The sequence below is a fragment of the Hyla sarda genome, chromosome 4 (genome assembly GCF_029499605.1).
Source record: "Hyla sarda isolate aHylSar1 chromosome 4, aHylSar1.hap1, whole genome shotgun sequence".
NCBI classification, from domain to species: Eukaryota; Metazoa; Chordata; class Amphibia; order Anura; family Hylidae; genus Hyla; species Hyla sarda.
Window position 1 is genome coordinate 225,039,900 of NC_079192.1, and position 26,823 is coordinate 225,066,722.

The 26,823-nt window shown below is 42.1% G+C and overlaps 1 protein-coding gene across 4 annotated transcripts in view; it reads left to right on the forward strand.

Annotated features, from left to right (window-relative positions):
* Positions 1–5,949: 5,949 nt before the first annotated feature.
* The window catches only part of TRMU (tRNA mitochondrial 2-thiouridylase), a 65,593-nt gene continuing 44,719 nt past the window's right edge, over positions 5,950–26,823 (forward strand). For all 4 annotated transcript variants that reach the window (XR_008892648.1, XM_056573694.1, XM_056573693.1 and 1 more), the window contains exons 1-10: positions 5,950–6,176; positions 8,732–8,897; positions 9,579–9,685; positions 10,850–10,972; positions 11,091–11,263; positions 14,401–14,454; positions 14,550–14,616; positions 17,602–17,702; positions 20,243–20,387; positions 22,772–22,854. Coding sequence is in view for 3 of the 4 variants with exons in the window: in XM_056573694.1 (XP_056429669.1) it covers positions 6,095–6,176; positions 8,732–8,897; positions 9,579–9,685; positions 10,850–10,972; positions 11,091–11,263; positions 14,401–14,454; positions 14,550–14,616; positions 17,602–17,702; positions 20,243–20,387; positions 22,772–22,854 (1,101 nt within the window). In the remaining variant the exon portion in view is untranslated. The remainder of the gene's footprint in view (positions 6,177–8,731; positions 8,898–9,578; positions 9,686–10,849; positions 10,973–11,090; positions 11,264–14,400; positions 14,455–14,549; positions 14,617–17,601; positions 17,703–20,242; positions 20,388–22,771; positions 22,855–26,823) is intronic.

The window sequence follows — 26,823 nt, forward strand, 5'->3', positions numbered from 1 at the left end:
ACATGGTTAGAAGCCACACATCAGGTCTGCAATGTCTCTGTTTAGCCCCCTGTAAAGGCAATTTCAGGGGTCTGATCAGTTGTCAGGGGAGCCAGAAGCCTTCAAAAGGCCTCCATAGCTGCCATGATAGGACTCCTATTAAACCCTGTTATAGGCAGGATATAGTAGACATAATCATTGTGTACTGTGTAAGCAATCACATAATGAAGTCCTCTAGAGGATAAAAACAAACAAAAATCCATAATAAAAATGCAAATGCCCCCACACCTACAATAATAAAAATCTATTTATATATCAAACTCAATGGGGGAGATTTATCATTAGGTGTCTATTGTAGAAACAGATCTACCCCTTTAGGCTAGGATTTCACTTGTTTTTTTGTGCTGCGTTTTTTGGGATTAAAAAAAATGCATGAAAAAACGCCAGTGCAATGTCCTGTACCAGGCGTTTTTTCCAGGCGTTTTTTCTTGCATTTTTTCATTTGTGTGGAAATTGCACCTTGGCATTTTATTTTTGGTACCCAAATTTGTTGGTTACTAAAAAAAAAAAAAAAAAAAAGTGATGTGAATAGAACATCACTCATTCATATTTTCCGCCCAGAGCTGTGATTGGCCGGATGGTTGCAGCCAATCACAGCTCTGAGGAAAATATGAATGAGTGAGTGGCCGGAGTACAGAGCAGAGATCCGAGCGATATATACAGCCTCTCCATCTCTGCTATAGACAGGACGATCAAAGCGGGTGTCATTAGTGATACCCACTGTGATCTGTTCTTACCTGCAGGTACTACTACTCCCATTTTTCCCAAAAAAGTGGAATTCCAGCCTTACACTGCTTGTCTAATTTACACTCTTGCTCAAAATTTACAAAAGTTGTGCATGTCCTTTGATAAATTTTGTGCAAATATAGAAACGCCCCTCCTCGCTCTACCGTACACTCTTTCTCTACCTCACACGTCACAGAGCTGTGGCATTTTCCCGCTGTACACTGCTCACATAGCTAGAAGTGGCGGAGCAGCAGTGTATGCCGAACAAAACTGTGCACAATAGTAAAATCATAAATCTTTATACACAGAATGCCTGGGTTTAAAAAAATATGTAATTTTGCTGAACAATCTGTCCCCTTACCTCTATATCAGTGTTTACCAACCAGAATGCCTCTGTGTTGCAAAACTTGGCATGATGGGAGTTGCAGTTTTGCATCAGCTGAAGGCACCCTGGTTGATAAACACTGTGTACATGTACCAGAGCTGAGTATATGATCATGTACATGTAGCAGAAATTAGTGTACGACATGTGTATGGAACAGAGCTGAATGTGTGATCATGTGTAAGCATGACCACACACACACTCAGCTCTGCTGCATACACATAGTAGAAAAAGGGAATGTGTAGCTCACTTAGAACTGCAGCGAGAATGTACCTGAGGTTAACGGTGTTGCCTTCACCCAAAAAAGGCCAAATTGTATAGAGGAAATGGAAATAAAATGAACCAGTCCTCAAAGGCACTTTGGAAAAAGGAAAAGGTGAAAAGAAGTAGTATCCAGATAAAAACAATCAAATACAAACTGTGTACAAACAATGTATTGTATAATGCATAAAATAAGTAAACCTCCTTAGCAGGGCCCTTGCATCAGGCGGAGGGGTTAATACACAATGGTAGTGAGTAAAATATAATAATATAGTATATATATATATATATATATATATAAATAATATATATAAAAAAGTCTTGAATGGGTATACCAACTGAGAAAATAAGGAACAGCTGGATGGTATAGAAAAAATAGAATATGTTGCGCTAGATGGTATAATAGTTCGTTGGTGGTATAGTGCAAAGTTCAAATGTAATATAGCAATGTCCAGCAATAATATTTCGTTGGTGGTATAGTGTACAGTAGCGATATTAGAAATTCATTGGTAGCGCAGTCCAACAGTTTGACAATAGGGATGCTGAAGTAGATATTGTATTATGCACAAGTTCCGTTGTTAACATGTAGTAAGAGGATACAGGGTTGGTGCAAGGCACCACTCACCGACCGTTGGGGTGTATGGGAATTAGAGGTCCGGCGCTTATGGTTGATGCCCGTCTGCGTGGTGCTGCAGGGACTCGGTCTCCAGGTCTGTATAGCGGTGCACGGCTGGCACGGGGCAGCGTCCGGCCTTAGGGTAGGTGATTGCTGTAGTGAATGCTGAGGAGATAGGGATGAGTCCTGGGCTGGTACGGGAGGGGATGCAGTGGTGGTCCAAAAATTAGGGGCATCCAGCTGTTGCAAGTGTGAAAAAGGGGGTTCTCAGCTGTTGCAAGTGTGCAGAAGGGTTTTCCAGTTGTTATAAAGGTAAGGGTGGACAGGTGATGATGCTAGACGCGTTTTAAGGCCGCGGGCCTTTTCTTTAGTAGCAGGATAATAATGGATGAGTGGGGGTAGTGTACTTTATATAGTCCCATGGTGATGATGCGTTCTTTAGTGATTTGGAAAAAATGGAAGGAAACATGGAAATGGGATATAACATAATAGTTCGATCCAGAGAGAAAGGGGGAAAAGAAAAGAATAGGGGATAGATATGAAAGGAATTATGGGTGGAAAAAAATTGAGAAAGTTATAAAAATTAAAGATAAATGTAACAATAAAAAAAAAATAGATATAAAAATAAAGATAAAATAAAAATAATAATGATAGGAATAAAGATAATAATAAAAATTATAATATAGAAATAAAAAAAATTAGAAATTCAGATGGATGGGTAATAAAGATAAAATGAAATGATGTTGGGGTAGGGGCGGAAAGTGGGATTGAACATATATGGGTAACTTGAGGTTCTAAACAAAGGATTCTTGAGATGCATACACATAGTGTGAAACACAGCTTTGCTGCATACGCATAGTCACACACTCAGCTTTGCTGCATACACAATCACACACTCAGCTCTGCTGCATACACACACACACAGCTCTGCTGCATACACACACACTCGGCTCTGCTGCATACACACAATCACACACTCAGTTCTGCTGCATACACACAATCACACACTCAGCTCTTCTGCATACACACAATCACACACTCAGCTCTGCTGCATACACACAATCACACACCCAGCTCTGCTGCATATACACAATCACACACCCAGCTCTGCTGCATACACACAATCACACACCCAGCTCTGCTGCATACACACAATCACACACCCAGCTCTGCTGCATACACACAATCACACACCCAGCTCTGCTGCATACACACAATCACACACCCAGCTCTGCTGCATACACACAATCACACACCCAGCTCTGCTGCATACACACAATCACACACCCAGTCCTGCTGCATACACACAATCACACACTCAGCTCTGCTGCATACACACAATCACACACTCAGCTCTGCTGAATACACACAATCAAACACTCAGCTCTGCTGCATGCACACAATCACACTCAGCTCTGCTGCATACACACAATCACACACTCATCTCTGCTACATACACACAATCACACACTTAACTATTTTGGGACAGTTAGGACTACTACTCCCAGGTCATTCTCCTGAGACCCGCTGCGATCCGCATTTATTAACTGTAAAAGCCGGCGGCACATGCGGCTACACTGCGCTGCCTGCCGGCTTCTGTATACTGTATCACATTTCATAATCCCCGCCCGGGAGACAGGAGCTCTGATTGGTGAAAAGCTATTCACCAATCAGAGCTTCTGTCTAGCGGCGGCGGGGATTATGAATTATGAGCGGTGTACACAGGAGTCGGCAGCCAGCGCAGTGGAACCGCATGTTCTGCTGGCTTTTACAGTTAATAAATGTGGATCGCAGCGGGTCTCTGGAGAATGACCTGGTGTGATCTGCCCCTCAGCCCCTGGCAGAGTATGTCCCCTGATGAGAGTAGTTGTAGTACCACAGAGCTGAGGGATGGCACTTGCACATCCCCCAGCTGCTGGACTTTTAGGACTACTACTCCCATCATGGACAGACAGAGTCCATGATGGGAGTTATAGTCCAGGGGCTGAGGTGCAAATCGCAGCAGGTCATTCTCCAGAGACCTGCTGCGATCCACATTCATTAAGTTAACAAGCCGGCGGCACATGCGGCTACACTGCGCTGCCCGTCAGCTCCTGTATACATCTCTCGTAATCGCCGCCGCTGGGAGACGGGAGCTCTGATTGGTGAAAAGCTATTCACCAATCAGAGCTCCTGTCTCCCGGCGACGGTGATTGTGAATTATGAGAGATGCGATCTGCACCTCAGCCCCTAGACTATAACTCCCATCATGTACAGAGTCTGTCCATGATGGGAATAGTAGTCCAAAAAGTGCCGCAGCCGGGGGATGTGCAGGTGCCATCCCTCAGTGCTGCGGTACTACAACTACTCCCATCATGGGACAGACTCGGTCCCATGATGGGAGTTATAGTCCAGGGGCTGAGGTGCAGATCGCAGCAGGTCATTCTCCAGAGACCTGCTGCGATCCGCATTTAATAACTGTAAAAGCCGGCGGGACATGCGGCTACACTGTGCAGGCTGCCGGCTCCTGTATACATCTCTCATAATTCATAATCCCTGCCGCCGAGAGACAGGAGCTCTGATTGGTGAATAGCTATTCACCAATCAGGGCTCCCGTCTCCTGGGCAGGGATTATGAAATGTGATACAGTAATAAAGGAGCCGACGGGCAGCGCAGTGTAGACGCATGTGCCGCCAAATTCTTCAGTTAATAAATGTGGATCGCAGCGGGTCTCTGGAGAATGACCTGCTGCGATCTGCACCTCCGCCCCTGAACTATAACTCCCATCATGGACAGAGTCTGTCCATGATGGAAGTAATAGTCCTAAAAGTCCCGCAGCTGGGAATGCGCAAGTGCCATCCCTCAGCACTGCAGTACTCCAACTACTCCCATCATGGGACAGACTCTGTCACATGATGGGAGTAGTAGTCCAAGGGCAGACTTTAGCAACAATTGGAGGCTCCCTGTTTATGAACACGTTGCATCATGTGCGCAAAAATGTACTAACCCATATTTCTTGTTTTTCTTCTAATTTCAGATACCTGAATGCAGAGGACTATGTCAGGCTACGTTTTTTTTTTCTTCAATAAAAGCGTTAACGAGGGCTGTGGAGGAGTGTTTTTTTTTATAAATTTTTTTTTCAATGTGTTGTGTTTTTTTATAATTGAATTTTCAGGCTTAGTAGTGGAAGCCGTGTTATAGACAAAATCCATTACTATGCCAGGGCTTAGTGTTAGCCCCCAAATCAGCTAACGCTAACCTCTAATTATTACCCCGGTACCCACCACCACAGCGGTGCCGGGAAGAGCCGGTACCAACAGGCCCAGAGCATCAAAAATGGCACGCCTAGGCGGTAACAGGCTGGCGTTATTTAGGCTGGGGAGGGCCAGTAACAATGGTCCTCGCCCACCCTGGTAACTTCAGGCTGCTTGGTTGGTATCTGGATGAAACGTAGTGTGTTCGTACCCTCAGACACGCCTGCCCTGACCTGGAGCTGTCAGCAATTTAGACCATTTTAGTGCAAATCACGCGTGCACTATTTTATTCTCCAGTAAACTACCGCATCTCCGACATACCGTTCAAGTCAGTGGGATCCTTCGGTAATCGGTGGAGTCTCTTGTGCTCCAACCTGTTTTTGGGGACGTTAACGGGACGGAGAACAATAGCAATGTGAACATAGGCATCAATGCACCATGAGGTGGTGTGACCTTGTTGCTATGTTTGCCTCATTAGGCCCTTATCAAAGTGGCTCAGCTCCTTATACTTGCCAACACAGTAGTAGTGTGCCAATGTCTGTGCCAATGTCTGTGCCAATGTCTGGCTAATCTGTATACATCTCTAGTGATCACACCTGACCTGGCCCTAATTAATTGTATTTATGAATAAAAATACTGTACTTCACCTAAAATGTACATTGAAGCAGCGCCATCTCGTGTCTGCTACTGGGTTTACATCGGCTGTTGTTGCTGTTAACGTCTAGGAACCGTCAGTCGGTGAAAAGTTTCTGGCCGGGGCTTTATAAGTCCTGCACCTTCTCATAGCTTCTGGGACCGGCGTGACTTTCCTTGAGAAGCTCATATGTGTGAGGAGACATGCAGGTGGTGCGACATGTGGTGTGCGCTATGTCTGGCGGGGTGGACAGCGCTGTGTCTGCTCTCTTACTACGGAGGAGAGGTGAGGAGAAGCAGAAGGCCCCTGGACTGAGTACAATGTGTCCACAGCAGTGTTTCCTAACCAGGGGGCCTCCAGCTGTTGGAAAACTACAATTCCCAGCATGCCCCGACAGCCAAAGGCTGTCCGGGCCTGCTGGGAGTTGTAGTTTAGCAACAGCTGGAGGCACCCTGGTTGGGAAACACTGGTCTACAGGCAGGGACATGTCTCCTGAGAGATGTGTGAAGGGCTCTCCAGCTGCTGTAAGGGTATGTTCACACTGAGGAATTGGAGAGGAATATCCAGGAGTAATTCTGCTCGCTTATTCCTCTCCAATTCATTCAGCAGTGCCATACCCCATAGTATTTTGTTAACTTTCCTCTCCTCAGTTCACATTGAAGAAATTCCGCTAGCGGAATTCTGTCACAGAATTCCGTTCCGCATGAAGAATGAACATGTTCTTTCTTCATGCGGAATTTGGCTCATAACTCCATAGAAGTCTTTTAAAAAAATGTTTGCAGTCTGCCACGCTTCCGCGCGGAATTTGCACATTACTGTGTGTCCTATCCTCTTTCATTTCCGCAAGGAAATCAGAGCGGAATTCAGCGTGGAAAAAAAAAATGGTGGATTTTTTTAAGCGACCATTCCGCTCACCCCTTAACCAGTGTGAACATACCTTTTAAAGGGGTATTCCAGGCAAAACTTTTTTTTTTTTATATATATCAACTGGCTCCGGAAAGTTAAACAGACTTGTAAATTATACAATGGAAAAGGGTAGCGTGCACTCGCCGCGGGTAAACTGCTGCAAGCCCGAGGTCCGGGATCAACACGGCATAGACGAGGATGGTAAGGGGCGCTCAGAGGCTACGCCGGCAGTTTCGGACGTAGGAACGTCCTTCTTCCGGAAGAAGGACGTTCCTACGTCCGAAACTGCCGGCGTAGCCTGTGAGCACCCCTTAACGTCCTCGTCTATGCTGTGGTGATCCCGGACCTCGGGCTTACAGCAGTTTACCCGCGGTGAGTGCACGCTACCCTTTCCCATTGTATTGTTTGATACTTTGTATGGTGTGTGCACCCCGTGGGTGCTGCATGTGTTGTACATCGGGTCCGGACGGTGCCAGTGATTGCCAGCGGTGTCGTATATTTGCATGCTTAGCTGTACGGTGTGCTTTCTCCTCCTCGGGCGGTTTATAGACTTGTAAATGACTTCTATTAAAAAATCTTAAACCTTCCAATAGTTATTAGCTTATGAAGTTTTCTGTCTAACTGCTCAATGATGATGTCATGTCCTGGGAGCTGTGCATGATGGGAAAATATCCCCATAGGAACTGCACAGCTCCCGGGCGGTGAGTCATCAGAGAGCAGTTAGACAGGAAACAACAACTCAACTTCAGAAGCTAATAACTATTGGAAGGATTAAGATTTTTTTAATAGAAGTCATTTACAAATCTGTTTAACTTTCCGGAGCCAGTTGATTTATAAAAAGAAGTTTTGGCCAGGAATACCCCTTTAAACTACAACTCCCACCAGATCCGGACAACCTCTGGGCATGATGGGTCTTGTTGTGGTTTTGCAACAGCTGGAGAGCCACAGGTAGGGGCACACTAATGTGCAGGGTTTAAAGCAATACAGCCCCAAATGCTGGCATTGTCCTGTATGGGAACTTGGCATGTACTGTATTGCTCTTCAGGACTGGCACAGCTCTAGTACACCTACATGGTGTTCCATACGGGAAAATGTCAGGGTGACACTCCTGGTGTCTGTTGTGGGGGGCACACAGTCTATAGCAGTGGTCTCCAACCTGCGGACCTCCAGATGTTGCAAAAATACAACTCCCAGCATGCCCGGACAGCCAATCGCTGGCCGGGCATGCTGGGAGTTGTAGTTTTGCAATGTCTGGAGGACTGCAGGTTGAAGACCACTGGTCTATTGAGTGGGGTTATGAAGATAACATGAGCCCCACAGCAGCTGCCTATATGGTATGGGTGATGTGTGTATACCCAGTGCCCACATATGCTGCATGTGTTCCTTCTGAGGTATAAAGCTTTCACCTAGACATCCAGTATACTTTCCCACAAAAACCACATGGAAATCCTTCATGAGACTTACTGATTAGCCAGCCAGGGTTTGTGTATCCAGTGATGTATGCCCCTGCCATGCCTGTACCCATAGATCAAGAAGCTGGTGCAGGGTCTGGGAATGAATGTCTCAGATCCTGCAGGTAAAAAATGGATGCAGCTGTTGGCGCCTCAGGATGATTTGCCCATGTTCCAAACGACAAGGATAGGCATATGGTGGTGATATCCTTTTCTTTATTCAGTTAAAAGACTACGTGTTTCGCTTCATCAGATCATTTTGTCTTGTTCCCCCTTTTTCTCTGTACCCATAGATCAGGCAGGGTGGGCATAGCTGCTACAGAGTCCAGCTGAGAGCAGATAATTAATAGCACCACATCTACCTCTGCATTAGTCTTCCTTAGTTAATATTGCTGCTGATCTCTTGATTCAGTTGCTATTTAGTCATATATTGAGTATATAATTCTAGTTCCACTTAACCTATGTATTTCTATGCCTATGTAGGGTATCAGGTGACAGGAGTCTTCATGAACAACTGGGATGTGGTGGACGAGCACGGTATGTGCACTGCAGAGAAGGATTGCGAGGATGCCTATAGGGTCTGCCAGAAGCTGGATATTCCATTCCACCAAGTGTCATATGTGAAGGAGTATTGGCATGACGTGTTTAGGTGAGAAGGGGTCTTTTGTCAGCATTGTGTGCTTCTCCCTTCACCTTATGATGCACATCTTTAAAGGGGTACTTCCGCCCTGAGATATCTTATCCCCTATCCAAAGGATAGGGGATAAGATCTTGTATTCGCCACTCACCTGTTTGAGCTGTGGTGCCAGCTCACAAGCAGCCGGGTGGCGACCACGGGTATTGTGATGTCACGACTCCGCCCCCGTGACGTCACCCCCCCCCTATGCAAGTCTATGGGAGGGGGCGTGACGTGGCTATACAAGTCTATGGGAGGGGGCATGGACGCCACCTGGCTGTTTGTGAGCTGGCGCCACGGCATGCAGCTCAAACAGGTGGGTGGCGAATGCAAGATTGCAGGGGTCCCCAGCAGCGGGACCCCCTCGTAGAGACATCTTATCCCTGTTCCTTTGGATAGGGGATAACATGTCTCAGGGCCGGAGTACCCCTTTAAAACATGTTGGGGTAGACTTATGAAAACTGCCCTAAATATTCACCTTATGTGGTCAGATGAGACAGACAGAACTGTGCTAAATTTAAAGGGGACTTGTCAATAGTTTCATACTGCTTGATCCACAAGCAACATGAAAACTTGTCAGGCTCCCGTATCCTGATGATCACTATATCACTTCCCTATAATGATTCTTTTTTTTCAATTGTTCTTTGTCTTTAGTTATTTCCTAAATGAATATGAAAAAGGACGGACCCCAAATCCAGACATATTGTGCAACAAGCATATTAAGTTTAACCACTTCCTCAACTATGCCATTGATAACTTAGGTAAGAGCATGCATGTATAAATATCTCTATGGACCTCTTACATGCCAGACATAAATGCTGCCTGTGACTTTCATTGAGTCTTTTGGGTTTTCAGCATTCTGTCTGGCATTGGACAAAATCTTCTAACTTAAAGGGGTACTCCGGTGGAAACCTTTTTTTTTTTCTTTTTTAATCAACTGGTGCCAGAAAGTTAACAAACTTGTAAATTACATCTATTTAAAAAAATCTTAATCCTTCCAGTACTTATTAGCTGCTGAATACTATAGAGGAAATTATTTTCTTTTTTGGAACACAGAGCTCTCTGCTGACATCTCTGTCCATTTTAAGAACTGTCCAGAGTAGGAGAAAATCCCCATAGCAAACATATGCTGCTTTGGACAGAGATGTCAGCAGAGAGCACTGTGTTCCAAAAAGAATTATTTCCTCTGTAGTATTTAGCAGCTAATTAGATTTTTTTTTAATAGAAGAAATATACAAATCCGTTTAACTTTCTGGCACCAGATGATTAAAAAAATAATAATAATAATTTCCACCGGAGTACTCCTTTAACCACCACTGTTGTGATGTGAAGACAGCCTTAGGCTGCCCTGTGCTACCACTAGGGGTACTCCAGTGAAAAACATATTTTTATTTTATTTATTTTTTTAAATCAACTGGTGCCAGAACGTTAAGATTTGTAAAGTACTTCTATTTAAAAATCTTAACCCTTCCAGTACTTATCAGCTGCTGTATGCTCCACAGGAAGTTTTTCTTTTTAAATGTATTTTCAGTCTGACATCAGTGCTTTCTGCTGACACCTCTTTGTCTCAGGAACTGCCCAGAGCAGGATAGGTTTGCTGTGGGGATTTGCTTCTACTCTGGACAGTTCCTGAGGCAGACAAAGGTGTCAGCAGAGAGCCCTGTGGTTAGACTGAAAAAATAAAAAAATAAAATAAAAAACCTTTTGGAGCATACAGCAGCTGATAAGTACTGGAAGGGTCATTTTTAATTAAAAGTAATTTACAAATCTGTTAAACGTTCTGGCACCAGTCAATTAAAAAAAAAAAAAAAAAATTTTCACTGGAGTACCCCTTTAATCCTCATGCTGAATTCTGTTGTAAACCATTAGTTCTGTTGATTATTAAATACAGGATGGGTCATCATTGTCCTCCTTTACCATAACAGGGGCTGATGCCATTGCCACTGGACATTATGCAAGAACATCACATGAGGATGATGAAATATTTCAGCACCAATATGTGAAGAGTCCTCATACCCTCTTTAGGAACAGATTTGAAATAAGAAACAGTAAGTATTGGGGTAATATATTTAATTGTTATACTCATTGTTTTATAGGCATTGCTATGCACCATCCATCACCTATATTGTTGTTTACCCAGTGTTGTTCTTTATCGATTTTAAATAGATGTTAAGCTTCTTCAAGCTGCTGACTACTTCAAGGATCAGACATTTTTCCTCAGTCAGATATCACAATATGCCTTAAGGAAAACCCTATTCCCGCTTGGAGATTTGACAAAGGACTTTGTGAAGAAAATTGCAGCAGAAGCCGGATTTCATCATGTTTTAAAGAGAAAAGAGGCAAGGATTAAATGCATATATTTTTTAAAAATGTGTTCTTAAAGGGGTACTCCACTGGAAGAAAAAACTATTTTAAATCCACTGGTGCCAGAAAGTTAAACAGATTTGCAAATTACTTCTATTAATAAATCCCAATCCTTCCAGTACTTATCAGCTGCTGTATACTACAGAGGAAGTTATTTTCTTTTGGAATCTCCTTTCTGCCTGACCACAGTGCTCTCTGCTGACACTCTGCTGACATGTCAGGAACTGTCCAGAGCAAGAGAGGTTTGCTATGGGGATTTGCTCCTTCTCTGGACAGTTCCTAAAATGGACAGGTGTCAGCAGAGAGCACTGTGGTCAGGCAGAAAGGAAATTCAAAAAAGAACTTCCTCAGTAGTTATCAGCAGCTGTATACTACAGAGGAAATTATTTTTTTACTTTCCTTTCTGCCTGACCACAGTGCTCTCTGCTGACACCTGTCCATTTTAGGAACTGTCCAGAGAAGGAGCAAATCCCCATAGCAAACCTCTCTTGCTCTGGACAGTTCCTGACATGTCAGCAGTCAGCAGAGAGCACTGTGGTCAGGCAGAAAGGAGATTCCAAAAGAAAATAACTTCCTCTGTAGTATACAGCAGCTAAGTACTGGAAGGATTGGGATTTATTAATAGAAGTAATTTGCAAATCTATAGTGTCTCCCATACATTGTACACACAGATAAGGAGATCCTGCACTTCTATCTCTGTGTACAGCTTGAACAGCAGGCACAGCATGAACAGTCTAAACTGTGTATAAAGCTCTGGGTGGAGATCTCTTAATTACAAAGCTGTCTGTCTGCAGCCTGTGGATGTTCACAAGCACTTCCCCCACCCATCTACCTGCTCCATAGAATTATATTGCTTGTCTTGCAGACACAAGACAAAGCTGAGTTGATTTTGAGAGTGGATGATTTTAGCAGCATGTGAGAGTTAAAGAAGATATCCAGTGTTGAAAAACGTATCCCCTATCCTAAGGATAGGGGTTAAGTTTCAGATCGCGAGGGGCCGACCGCTTGGGGAGCCCCCCGCAATCTCCTGTAGGGGGCTTGTTGACCACCGCACGAAGCAGAGGCTGACACGCCCCCTCAATACAACTCTATGGCAGAGCCGTAAAGACAGAAAAATTCTCTCTCCAAAATCCCAATGGTGCTCCTTCTTTTCTGAGCCCTGTAGTGGGCCTGCAGAGCACTTTCCTTCAACATATGGCGTATTACCATACTCAGAAGAAATGGTGTACAAATGTTGGGGGCTTTTTTACGATTTTCCCTTGTGAAAATGAAAGCACTTTACGTCCACATTTGGGGTATTTCTGTACTCAGTAGAAATTGCGTTTCAAATTTTTTTCCCTTTTACCTCTTGTGAAAATGAGAAATATGGGGTAACATCAGCATTTTAGTGAAAAAAATCTAATTTTTCTTTTTCATGTCCAACTTTAGCGGAAATTTGTCAAACACCTGTGGGGTGTTAAGGCTCACTGTACCCCTTGTTACGTTCCTTGAGGGATGTTGTTTCCCAAGTAGTGTGCCATGTGGGGCTTTTTTTTGCTGTTCTGGCACCATAGGGACTTCCTAAATGCGACATGCCCCCAAAAACCATTTCAGCAAAATTTGCTTTCCAAAAGCCAAATGTAACTCCTGTTCTGAGCAGTGTAGTGTGCCCGCAGAGCACTTTCAGTCCACACATGGGGTATTTCTATACTCAGTAGAAATGGGGTTACAAATTTTGGGGGCATTTTCTCTTATTACCCCTTGTAAAAAATTTAAATTTTGGGGGAAAATGCAGCATTTTAGTGAGAAGAATTCTCATTTACACATCCGACTTTAACGAAAAGTCGTCAAACACCTGTGGGTTGTAAAGGCTCACTGTACCCCTTGTTGCGTTCCCTGAGGGGTGTTGTTTCCCAACTAGTATGCCATGTGGGGCTTCCCCCCCCCCCCCTCTCTCTCCTGTTCTGGCACAATAGGGGCTTCCTAAATGTGACATGCCCCCCAAAAACCATTTCAGAAAAATTCACTCTCCAAAATCCCATTGTCGCTCCTTCCCTTCTGAGCCCGCTGCTGCGCCCGCAGAGCACTTTACAAACACAAACACAAAAAAAATAATAATAATAATAATAATAAAAATAAAAAATAAAGCTTTTGAATTTTCTCATTTTCTGCTATTCCTGTGAAACAACAAAAGGGTGAACAAACTTTCTGAATGTCATTTTGAATACTTTGGGGGGTGCAGTTTTTATAATTGGGTCATTTATGGGGTATTTCTAATATGAAGGCCCCTCAAATCCACTTCAAAACTGAACTGGTCCCTGAAAAATTCAGATATTGAAGATTTTGTGAAAAAAGTGGAAAATTGCTGCTGAACTTTGAAGCCCTCTAATGTTTTCCAAAAGTAAAAACATGTCAACTTTATGATGCAAATATAAAGTAGACATATTGTATGTGATTCAATATATCATTTTATTTGGTATGTCTATTTTCCTTACAAGCAGAGAGCTTCAAAGTTAGAAAAAAAGCAACATTTTCCAATTTGTCATGAAATTTTGGAAGTATCGACACAAATTTACCACTAACATAAAGTAACATAACTGTCACGAAAAAACAATCTTGGAATCAAATTCATAAGTAAAAGCATCCCAGAGTTATTAATGCTTAAAGCGACAGTGGTCAGATGTGCAAAAAATGCTCTGGTCCTTAAGGTAAAAATTGGCTTGGTCATTAAGGGGTTAAATATCTAAATCTTAAAGGTGTTTTAAAAGTGACAATTTGCTGCTGTTACATCACTTCCTGTAATTTCCCTGGACTGTAAAATGGGATTGATCTCTCTGCTTGGACAGAAGACATTCAGAAGATGTAATCTTGCTCAACCCTCCGTTCACATTTCGGCTGGGTTCACACATAGTATTTTGGTGAGTATTTCTGGTTTTGGCTAGAAATACTCACCAAAATACTGAGTCCAAAAACGGAAAAAGAAAATCTTTCCATTATAGTTTTTTTCTGTTGGATCAACTCCTGGTTTGGGCTAAACATGGTGACCAAAATACTGTGTATGAACCCATACTCGGTTTATTTGACTGTATTTGAGACCATGCCTACAGTAATGTCTGTTTTTATTTTATTCTAGAGCATGGGAATTTGTTTTATCGGGGAGAGAAATTTTGAAAAATTCATTCTTGAGGTTAGTCAGTTTTTGGAAGTTTGCTAAAAAAAAAAAGGTTAAATATTATGTTTCATTTATCTCTTCATGTGTACTGTTATTTTTATTCTTTTAAGTATTTAGAACCTCAACCTGGGAAGTTTGTTTCAATTGAAGATGGAAAAATCTTGGGTACACACAAAGGTATTTTTTGAAAATGTGTTTTACTAAAATTGTTTTGTAAGTTTATTTCTAAATGATATACAATTTCACTTAAAATGTTCAGTGTTGCTTAATACGACCCTTTGTATTTCAAAATGGTTTGTGATCTACAAGGTTGAGAGTGGCAGGATCGTTTGTTTATCTTCAGACCCATACAAGGGCTTGTTTTTTATATTACCAATTGTACTTCTCTTTTGTACAGCTTTCATTTTATCATGACATACATTTTTTTATTTTTTATTCTGTGTTAATGCAATTAAAACAAGACCCATGTTTATATGCTTTTTCTATTATTGTATGGCTTTAACCCCTTTAAAGGGGTATTCCGGGCAAAACCATCTTATCCCCTATCCAAAGGATAGGGGATAAGATGTCTGATTGCAGGGGGCCCGCCGCTGGACCCCCCCGCGATCTCCCTGCAGCAGCCCTCATTCTATGCGTAGCTGCGTCTGCAGTTTCGGAAACCGCTGGGCTTCCGAGACGGGGACGTGACGTCATGCACCGCCCCTCCATTCATGTCTATGGGAGGGGGCGTTGCGGCCGTTACGCACCCTCCCCATAGAAATGAATGGAGGTGGCATAGCGTCACCTCCCTGTCTCGGAAGCCCGGCTGTTTCCGAAACTGCAGATGCAGCTACGCATAGAATGCGGGCTGCTGCAGGGAGATCGCGGGGGTTCCAGCGGCGGGCCCCCTGCGATCAGACATCTTATCCCCTATCCTTTGGATAGGGGATAAGATGTTTTTTCCCGGAATACCCCTTTAAGGACCAGGCCCATTTTGGCTTTAACCCCTTAAGGACCAGGGGTTTTTCCATTTTTGCACTTTCATATTTTTTTTTTTTCTCCTTTACCTTTTAAAAACATAACTTTTTAAATTTTGCACCTAAAATCCATGTGATGGCTTATTTTTTGGGCCACCAATTCAGCTTTGTAATGTAATCAGTCATTTTACCCCAAAATCTATGACAAAATGGGGAAAAAAAAAATCATTGTGCGACAAAATTGAAGAAAGAAAACAATTTTGTAACTTTTGGGGGCTTCTGTTTCTATGCAGTACATTTTTTCGTTAAAAAAATCACACCACCTCTTTATTACGTAGGTCCATATGATTAAAATGATACCCTACTTAAATAGGTTTGCTTTTGTCATACTTCTGGAAAAAAAATCATAACTACATGCAGGAAAATGTATACGTTTAAAATTGTCATCTTCTGACCCCTATAACTTTATTTTTATTTTTTCTGCGTATGGGGCTGTATGAGGGCTCATTTTTTTTGCACCGTGATCTGAAGTTTTTAGTGGTACCTTTTTTTGTATTCATCGGACTTTTTTTAATTAATTTTTCATGATATAAAAAGTGACCAAAAATACACTATTTTGGACTTTGGAATTTTTACGCATGTACGCCACTGACCGTGCAGTTTAATTACCGATATCTTTATCATTCGGACATTTCTGCACTCGGCGATACCACATATGTTTATTTTTATTGACCTTTTTTTTTTGCGCAATGTTATAGCTCCCATAGGGGGCTATAACACTGCACACACTGATCTTTTTACATTGATCAATGGTTTCTCATAGGAAACCATTGTTCAATGATTCTGCCGCTTGACTGCTTATGCCTGGATCTCAGGCACTGAGAAGTCATTCGGCGATCGGACAGCATGGAGGCAGGTAGGGACCCTCCTGCTGTCCTACAGCTGTTCGGGATGCCGCGATTTTTTTATTTTTTTACACACCTTAATAGTCCCCATAGGGGACTATTTATAGCAATCATTTGATTGCTAATACTGTTTAGTGCTATGTATAGGACATAGCACTGATCAGTGTTATCGGCGATCTTCTGCTCTGGTCTGCTTGATCTCAGACCAGAGCAGAAGACCCCGGGAGACAGCCGGAGCCAGGCCTGCTGCCATGCTGGATGATCAGATCCCCGCGGCAGCGCTGCGGGTGATCCGATCATCCATTTATCGTACCGCACTGCCGCAGATGCCGTGATCTGTACTGATCACGGCATCTGAGGGGTTAATGGCGGACATCCATGCGATCGCTGATGTCCGGCGGGTCCCTGGCTGCGGTCATGGTGGAGCGTAAATGTACATCATGGTGCGTTAAGTACCACGGCACCATGACGTACATTTACATCCATGGTTGTTAAGGGGTTTTAAAAAAAAAAAAAAAAAAAAAAAAAAAAAAAAAAAATTTATAAATAAATCCAAAAACTTTTTTTTAGAAAAATTTGTATGTTTAAAACTGCCCTATTATGACCGTTATAACTTTCTAACTTTTTTGTATACGGGCTGTATGAGGGCTACTTTTTGCGCTGTAATATGTACCACGTTTGCGACTTTTTCTGGGATGTGATGTGACTAACAGCAGTTTTGTAAATAGGAAAGTAGGAGAATTTTATTTATATTTTTATTTTTTGATAGATGGGCTTACACTTAAGTCCCCACAGGGGACTTTTGATTGCAAATGCTGAACAGTGCTATGCATAGGCATCATGATCAGTGTTATCTGCAATCTACTTCTTCTCTGGTCTGCCTTCTAGCAGACTAGAGAATAACGCAGCAGCTGGCCGGAGCAGGCAGCCATCTTAACACATTGGACTTCATGCGTGCCGCACAGGCGGTCCAATGTGTGTCTGTACCCGCCACCCCAGACCCATAATTCTTAAGATGGCGTGATCAGTATTTATCATGGCACCTGAAGGGTTAATGGACATCAGCGGGTTTGCTAATGCCCACCATTATCCATGAGGGCCTGGCTGCTCATAACAGCAGCCTGGTGGTTTCATTCACTGTGTTGGGCAATGCTGTGATTGCGGAACCGTGCAACGTACATGTGCTACTTACTAGTGGTCTACTACCTTCTTCTTTTTATTTTTATTTTTTATTGTATGTATACACACTGTGTAGATGTGTGACAGTACAGATCAACAGCTACACTCTAACTACTTTTCAGGTTGGTTTCTATTTACCTTGGGCCAGAGGGCAAGAATAGGTGGTCTACGTGATCCGTGGTTTGTGGTTGATAAAGATGTTTCCAACGGGGACATTTTTGTGGTAAGTGTCATTCAAAGGTAAATTCATTTTTTTTATTCTTATCTCGGATAACCTTTTACCAACTATTGTTTAAAAACCAGGAAAAACTAAAAACATAATCACTGTTTGCTATTAGTACCTGAATTCTACTCAAATGGGGAAATAAAGGTTCTTCTTTTTAGTGTAACACTTGGGCTTCCTTTATTTTTGGAAATTCAGATATCAAACACAACATAATGTGGCTGGTCTGAGAAATGAGAGAGTAAAGTGACACAGGCATAAGAATTATGTAGAATCAATGTGTAAGACGACCTCATGGAATGTGTCACCTATATTTTTTTTTTATATAATTCCCTGATTGTAACTTTTTATACTTTTTTATTTTTTTGTGTGCATTATGGGGGTTGTCATCTTACCTGAGTGGTTAACAGCATTTAGTAATGCTTTATGGCAGGACCCATGAACATAAAGATCAATGAACAGGAGCTGTCCCTTTCAGATGAATTGCAGATGTCATTCTTTAGAGAGGGTTTGTTTTGTTTTGTTGTTTTTTTTCCAAGCAAAAGCTTCCTGTTTTACTGGTGTCACCTTTCAATGTACTCTAGTGTGTGAAGAAAGGCTTTACTGGGAAGTGATCTGTACAGAACAGGAAGGCTCATCTTAATTAGGCTTAGTGGTCAAATTGGGAAGTGCAAGATTTCAGGATTATTATAAAATAGGTTATATTATAGGAATAAAATCTTATTATAAGATAGGAAAAAATGGAAAATTAGGAAAAAATTATCAAAAATTCTTAAATATGGTTAAAATAAAAACCTGGTTAAAACAATAGGTCTTTTTCTGATAGGTTTCTTTTAAAAACTAGGCCACACCCTCTGTACATAAAGTCCCTGTCCCACCCTCCGCTAACCCACTGCTCACCAATCATCTGCACCTCTGCTCTCCTCCCCTCCGCCGCTGCCTGTAGATGTACTACATCGTGCCCCCATTTTATGGAACCTCAGCCTGCCATGGAGGACCTCACCCATACTACTGCCGATGGTAGGCCAGTTTCCTGCGGTTTAATGCGCCCTGCCACTGTTACTGCCACATTGCATATTGACACACACACACGGGGTATCTGCAGAGCATTGTACCCTAGTGTCCTCTACAGACACTAGGTTGCAATGTTCTGCACATACTCCCATGTGTGTATGTAGTACAGAGTCTGTACTACAGACATGGGTTGGGTGCAATGCTTTGCAGACTGCATATACCCCTATGTGTATAGGAGTGCTATATAAAAAGTGTAAAGTAAAAAAAATTAAATGTAAATAAACCACTCCCTCAATAAAAATTAGCCCCCCCCCCCCCCCTTTTCCTATTTCTATACAAAAAAAGTATTTGATATATTTGTATTTGATACTGCCGCATGGCTAATGGTCTGAACTATTAAAATATAATGTTAATGATTCACTGACATTTTAATTTCAATAGTTCAGACCGTTACCCATGCGGAAATATCATATTTACACTGATTGTTGTACAGGATCATTAATAATGATCCTGTACAGCAACCGGCATAGACGTAAAAAAAGTCCAAAATTTCTGCTGTTTGGTCACATCACATGCTAGAAACTTTTAATATGGCCATTGTACATATTTTTATAGGGACAGGTTCTACAGAAATTGTGGGCAGGACAAGCAGGGCTCTTTGCTGGTTTCTGGCTTGCCTGTCAGCCTGCTGTGTGAGCCGGGAGCATGTCAGAGCCTCGGTCTACAGAGCCCTGCTTGTCCTCAGTGCACAGGGCCCTGCTTGTCTGCCCATACCTTTTTTAATTTTGTCTCTGCACTGACACACAGGCAATAACTGGAGGAACAAGACAGGATTTTTTTCACCCAAAAAGGTAAATGTCCATATATATGTTTGACATACAGGTCCCTGCAGTTCAATCAAGGAGGGGCTAGGAAGTACCAGGCTATAGCACTTGAGCACAATTGGCTCTGGAAAATGTACAGCTTGATTTTATGCCCTAGAAGCTATCCAACAGTGTATTCAGCTCTAAGCAGCAAATACAGCTGACAGATTCCCTTCAAAGGGGTTACCCAGCTGGAGTTTTTTTTTTTTTTTCTTCTAACTATGGCCATTGTGTGTTAAAATGCAGTATGACACATTGGGTCTGGATGCTTCTCGGGAACAACAGTAATGCTTCAGCTCAGGAAGACTATTCTACCACCGGCGCAGGACCCTGAAGGCATCATGGGAGCGCTGGAGGTAAGTAAAGGGTTTTTTATTTATTTTTTAATATTTTGCACAATGGCCATAGTTAGAAGTAATACAAACCCTCCTGCTGGGTAACCCCTTTTAAAAGCAGACAGCCACTGGCCAGAAAGAGGCACCACAGAATGGCTCTCATGGCATGGTCTACACAATTGCAGGGACAGGAAAGTAGGAATTTGGGAGAAGAAACTGCATTTTAAGTGGTCCTTTTTGTCTTTGGGATATTTTGGACACTAAACATCAGATACCCAGCACTTTACCCAGAAAATTAATTGCGGTTATAAATTTTTATTTTTTTAAGGCACCTTGTACAGATCACCCTGCCTTGTTTAGAGACTTACTGCGCACAGATAGAATGCATTGGATTTCAGAGGAGCCTCCTGCAGAGCTAGTGAAGAACAAGATGATGGAGTGTCATTTTAGGTTTCAGCACCAGATGGCACTAGGTACGTTTATTACAGAAATTGTTTATATGAATTGAATCTGACTTATTATTAAGGTTGATGGAATAATGTGTTTTTGTTTTTGTGTATGCGATGCGTGAACCTGGCTTACATGTTTCATAGCTTTTTAGTAATAAATCTTCCCGTATCTTCTTTTTTTCTTCAGCCTTTGAGCCTATGATGCAAAGTTATTATCTAGTGTAATATTCTTCTATTATCTCCATGCACCATTTTTTTTTCCTCTTTTCATACATGAGGCTCATGCCTGGAAGTTCTGTAGTGCAGGTCTTTTTATTTTACTGTGGTCACTGACCTTTCCCAGCATTTCATGTGGCCAGAGAGGTCTCCAGCATAAATATAAAAAAAAATTTAAATAAACACTAATGTTCAATATTGCAGATTTTGGTCACTTCATATACCAGAAAAAAGTTAGTAAAAAGTGACCACAGGTAACAGCTCACCTCTTCCACTTGCATATGCATGCCTATGTCCGTAACCTGACGGTTTTTTCTCCGGCTGAGCAAAGATACAGGTAAATGAAAAGAAGTCCAGCACTGAAGCGATGCAATCCAAATGCCTTTGCTTTATTGTACGAAATAACACCACGATACAGACAGGAGGTATAAAGTTTCTGATGTGTTTAACGCTTTGTGCGCTTTATCATAGAATTGTATGATAAAGCGCATGTAGCGTGAAACAAATCAGAAAGTTTTTACTTCCTGTCTGTATCTTGGTGTGGTTTTGTACAATAAAGCAAAGGTATTTGGATTGCATCGCTTCAGTGCTGGATTTCTTTTCATTTACCTTTTTAATAAAATGTGATCAAAACGTCTCATCAAAACAAAAAATGGTACCAATAAAAATAACAGATCACAGCAGAAAAAATTAACCCTCATACAGCCACATATGCTGAAAATTAAGTGTTATAGGCCATAGCAGTAGACCATGACCCCTGACCGGAGGAGCGGTGGTCAGAGCACAGAAGTGGGGCAGTACACAGACATACATCCGCCAGCCATACACTGTTTATGGCTGAAGGCTGTATGTCTGTGGGGTCCACTGCCTGCCAAATGTGGGGGAACTATACTGCCAGCCTAATGTGGGGGGAACTACAACCTGTGGGGGGGAACTATGCTGACAACCTAATGTGGGGGGAACTTTGCTGCCTACCTAGTGTGGGGGTACAATGGTAAGGTACCGTACATCGCGGTAGAGGGGTGGTCTATATTTTAACTGTAAAAGTTGGGGGGGCATCTTATATGCCCAGTCATCTTATACACTGGAAAATACAGTATTTAAATTTGGTTTCCTAATAGCGTAGACCTAAAGAATAAAGATAACATGTCATTTTTACCAAAAAGGGAAGGTGTGTAGGAACGGAAGCCCCCAAAAGTAGCAAAATGATGGTGGTGGTTTTCATTTTATTTTATTTATTTATTTTTACAATTAGTGGTGGAGAAAACAGGTCTACACATGAGTCTACAGGTTGAAAATTAGAAGTGTTATGGCTATTAGAAGGCGACAAGAAAAGAGTGCAAAAAATGAAAAATAGCTAAAAAATAAGTACTCTGGTTGCTATGGGCAACATTTTCTTTGCACATGTTTTGATAAATCTCCCCATATATGTATAGACAGGCAAAGAGCTACTAGTCTCTGAAAAATTGCCTAAAAGTCCATGGGGGCGATTCAACAAAATCTGTGTAGACTGGTGCAGTTGCCCATAGCAACCTATAACATTTTAAAAAGGCCTCTGAAATTGAAAGAAGCAATCTGATTGGTTGCTATGAACAACTGCTCAGCTTTTCCTCCACACAGGTTTTGATAAATCTCCCCATGTCCTCTCCTGACTAGTGTAGCCAGTGTGTCTGCAGTGTTGGTGGATATCTTGGGCTGGCAGGTCTGTATGGTTATAGGAGCTCTTGGGAAGTTTGTGCATTACGCTGTTGGACTGGTTCCTTAATGTAATGCACCCACAGTGTTCTGTAATCCCCAAGAAATGCGCTGCCTGTCACGTCTTGTTGCTTAGCTTAGAAATGATGTCTGAGACTTTTCTTTTTCAATGGTTACATTGTTCACAGGGTGAAGTAAAATCATAATTGCCATGGGCATGATATAGGATGTAAACTATAATTAACACTATGCACAGGTCTAGAGCCCTCTAAGCTTCAAAACCCTATTCATGGTTAACTTTTCTGTTGTTCAATCCCTTATACACACTGCAAGCTGTCACATTGTGTGCGCAGAAAAAGTGATATGAAGTTTTTATTTAAAAAAAAAAAAAAAAAAAAAGGGAGATAATGTAAAATGTTTTTTTTTTTCTTTCTTCTCCATTTAAGATAGTGTAAGTGTTATATTTTCTAATAGACTTTGGTTTATACAATTTCTAGTGCCATGTGTACTAACCTTAAACCAGGATGGCACAGTTTGGGCAACATTAGTGAAACCAATTCGAGCCCTTACACTTGGACAGGTAAGTGAATAATTTGATACTGTTTTCTGTTTTAAAGCTGCTAACTTGGTTCATTGTAAAATTGTTTTAAACAGACGTGTTACAAACACATGTACAGTACACTAAAGGTCTAGACAACTGGTCAGAAGTTTACAGCTCTAAGGCATACTATATATATCCGTGTCAAGGGATTGTGAGCAGAATACAGTACAGACAGCCTAAAAGCTATGACTGTGGAAGTTCTTATTAAATCATGTAAAATCTGAGGGCTCTAAAGTGAGCACAATAAATCATCCACAGTTCCCACACTTTGTAATATTTTTGAGGACATCCTCTAGTTTCAAATCCCTAATTTAGGCCTCAAATATGCATGGCGCTCACATCAGAGCCCGGTCGTATTTCAAGGCAACAGTTTAGGGCTACATATGGGGTATTTCCGTACTTAGGAGAAAAAGCCCACCAAAATTTGTTGTTAGGCATTTTCTCCCTTTACCCCTTATGAAAAGGTAAAGTTGGGTGTTGCTCCATACTTCACAAGCGGTAAAAGGAAAAAAAAAAGACCCACAAAATTTGTAACGCAATTTCTCCTGAGTATGGAAATACCCCATATGTGGATGTAAAATGCTCTGTGGGCGCACAACAAGGCTCAGGAATGAGAGCGCCATGTACACTTGAGGTGACTTGCACAGGGGTGGCAGATCGTTACAGCAGTTCTGACATAAATGCGCAAAAAAAAAAAAAAAAACACCCACATGACAACATTTTGGAAACTACACCCCTCACAGAACGTAACAAGGGATATAGTGAGCCTTAACACCCCACAGATGTTTGAAGAATTTTAGTTAAAATTGGACATGAAAAAGACTTTTTTTTTTTTTCCCCCCCACTAAAATGCCGTTGTTATCCCAAATCTTTCATTTTCACAAGGGATAATTGGAGAAAAAGCCCCCCAAAAGTTAACACCATTTCTTCTGAGTTCAGCTTTCAGGTGCTCCGGTGGGCTGGAAAAGGTGGATACAGTCCTAGGAAAGAGTCTCCTAGGACTGTATCCACCTTTTCCAGCCCACGGGAGCACCTGAAAGCTGAACTAATTTATGCAGGATAAGTCCTCAACTGCCGAGCCGAGAAGTTCGTGACGAATCGAATTTACGGTAAGTTCGCTCATCTCTAATACCCCATATGTGGATGTAAAGTGCTCTGCGGCGCACTACAGGGCTCAGAAGAGTAGGAGCAACATTGGGCTTTTGTAGAGAATGTGTCTGGAATTGAAGGCCATGTGCGTTTACAAAGCCCCCATGGGGCCAGAACAGTGGATTTCCCCCACGTGTGACCCCATTTTGGAAACTATACCCCTCAAGGAATGTAACAAGGGGTGCAGTGAGAATTTACACCCCACAGGTGTCTGAGAGATTTTTTTTGAACAGTTGTCCATAAAAATGAAATGTTTCATTTGCACAGCCCACTGTTCCAAAGATCTGTCAAACGCCAGTGGGGTGGAAAATGCTTACTGCACCCCTTATTAAATTCGGTGAGGGGTGTAGTTTCCAAAATGGGAGTCAAGTGGAGGGGGGGGTCCACTGTTCTGGCACCACAGGGGGCTTTGTAAACGCACATGGGCCCCCGACTTCCATTCCAAACAAATTCTCTCTCCAAAAGCTCAATGCCGCTCCTTCTCTTCTGAGCATTGTAGTTCACCGCAGAGCACTTTACATCCACATATGGGGTATTTCCATACTCCAAGAAATGGAACAAATGTTGGGAGGCTTTTTCTCCTTTTACCTCTTGTGAAAATGAAAAATTTGGGGTAACGCCAGCATTTTAGTGAACTTTAATGCTTTAGCAGAAATTTGTCAAACCCCTGTGAGGTGCTAAAGCTCACTGTACCCCTTGTTACGTTCCTTGAGGGATGTTGTTTCCCAAGTAGTGTGCCATGTGGGGCTTTTTTTTTTTTTGCTGTTCTGGCACCATAGGGGCTTCCTAAATGCAGCATGCCCCCCCAAAACCATTTCAGCAAAATTTGCTTTCCAAAAGCCAAATGTGACTTCTCTTCTGAGCATTGTAGTGCACTTGACGTCCACACATGGGGTATTTCCATACTCAGATTGGGTTACAAATTTTGGGGGGCATTTTCTCCTATTACCGCTTGTAAAAATGTAACATTTTTGGGGAAAAAATAAATAATTTACACATCTGACTTTAACAAAAAGTTGTCAAACATCTGTGGGGTGTTAAGGCTCGCTGTACCCCTTGTTACGCGCCTTGAGAGGTGTAGTTTCCAAAATAGCATGCCATGTGTTTTTTTTTTTTTTTTGGCTGCTCTGGCACAATAGGGGCTTCCTAAATGAAACATGCCCCCCCCCCAAAAAAAAAACAAAACAGCAAAATTCACTCTCCAAAATCCCTCTGTCGCTCCTTCCCTTCTGAGCCCCCTAATGCACACGAAGAGCACTTTACGTTTACATATGAGGTATTCCCTTACTCGAGAGAAATTGGGTTACAAATTTTAGGGGGATTTCTCTCCTTTTTACCCCTTGTAAAAATTCAAAAACTGGGTCTACAAGAACATGCGAGTGTAAAAAAATGAAGATTTTGAATTTTCTCCTTCACTTCACACTGCTATTTCTGTGAAACACCTAAAGGGTTAACACACTTTCTGAATGTCATTTTGAATACTTTGAGGGGTGCAGTTTTTATAATGGGGTCATTTATTGGGACTTTCTAATATGAAGGCCCTTCAAATCCACTTCAAAACTGAACTGGTCCCTGAAAAATTCAGATTTTAAAAATTTTGTGAAAAATTGGAAAATTGCTGCTTTACTTTGAAGCCCTCTAATGTCTTCCAAAAGTAAAAACATGTCAACTTTATGATGCAAACATAAATTAGACATAATGGGGAGATTTATCAAAACCTGTGCAAAAGAAAAGTTGCCCATAGCAACCAATCAGATCGCTTCTTTCATTTTGCATAGGCCTTGTTAAAAATGAAAGAAACTAGCTGATTGGTTGCTCTGGGCAACTTTTCCTATGGACAAGTTTTAATAAATCTCCCCTATTGTATATGTGAATCAAATTGTGATGTAAATTTTCCTTTTATAAGCAGAGAGTTTCTAAGTAAAAAAAAAAAGCTACATTTTTGAATTATTCATCAAATTTTGGAAATTATCGACAAAAATTTACAACTGACATAAAGTAGAATATGTCACGAAAAAAAATTCTCTGAATCAGAATGAAAAGTAAAAGCATCCCAGATGTGACAGTGGTCAGATCCACAAAAAATGCTCTGGTCCTTAAGGTGAACATGGGCTGTGTGTTTAACTTCTGTGGAAAAACATATTTTTCTTCTGTTAAAAAAATCTTAATCTTTCCAGGAGTTATCAGCTGTTGTATACTGTAGAGGAAGTTGAGTTGTTGTTTTCAGTCTGACCACAGTGTTAACTGCTTACACCTCTGTCCAGAGCAGGAGATGTTTGCTATGGGGATTTGCTCCTGCTCTGGACAGTTCCTGATATGGACAGAGGTCTCGGCAGAGAGCACTGTGATCAGACTGGAAAGACTTCATTGGGGGACGCTTGACCATGGGTATATGCTGCTTGCCACTAGGAGGCTGACACTAGCTAAAAAACAAAAGATATACCCGCCTCCTGACTCCGAGCAACTGTTGTTTTTTTTTCCCCTAGTTTCAGGTTCTAGTTAGACTTTCTCTCCTTTTTGTTTTATCTAGCGTGGGGCGACGGGAACCTGCCGCTGCCTGATCCCCCATATGCGAGCTAGGGGCACGGTGCATTGTTGAATGGGCCGTTAACCCCTCCTCGCCAGCAACCAGCACCTGGGGGTGTACCTATGGTCCGGGTCCCCCAATCGCCCCTGTTCGCCATGTTGGCTTAAGGCAGGTGGCACTGGCTGGTCGAAGACTTCAGAGGTAAGTATGGAGGTCCTTTATTGGTAAGCTCTGGCCCACCTCATAGTCCCTCCATCCTCCTACCTCCTGTG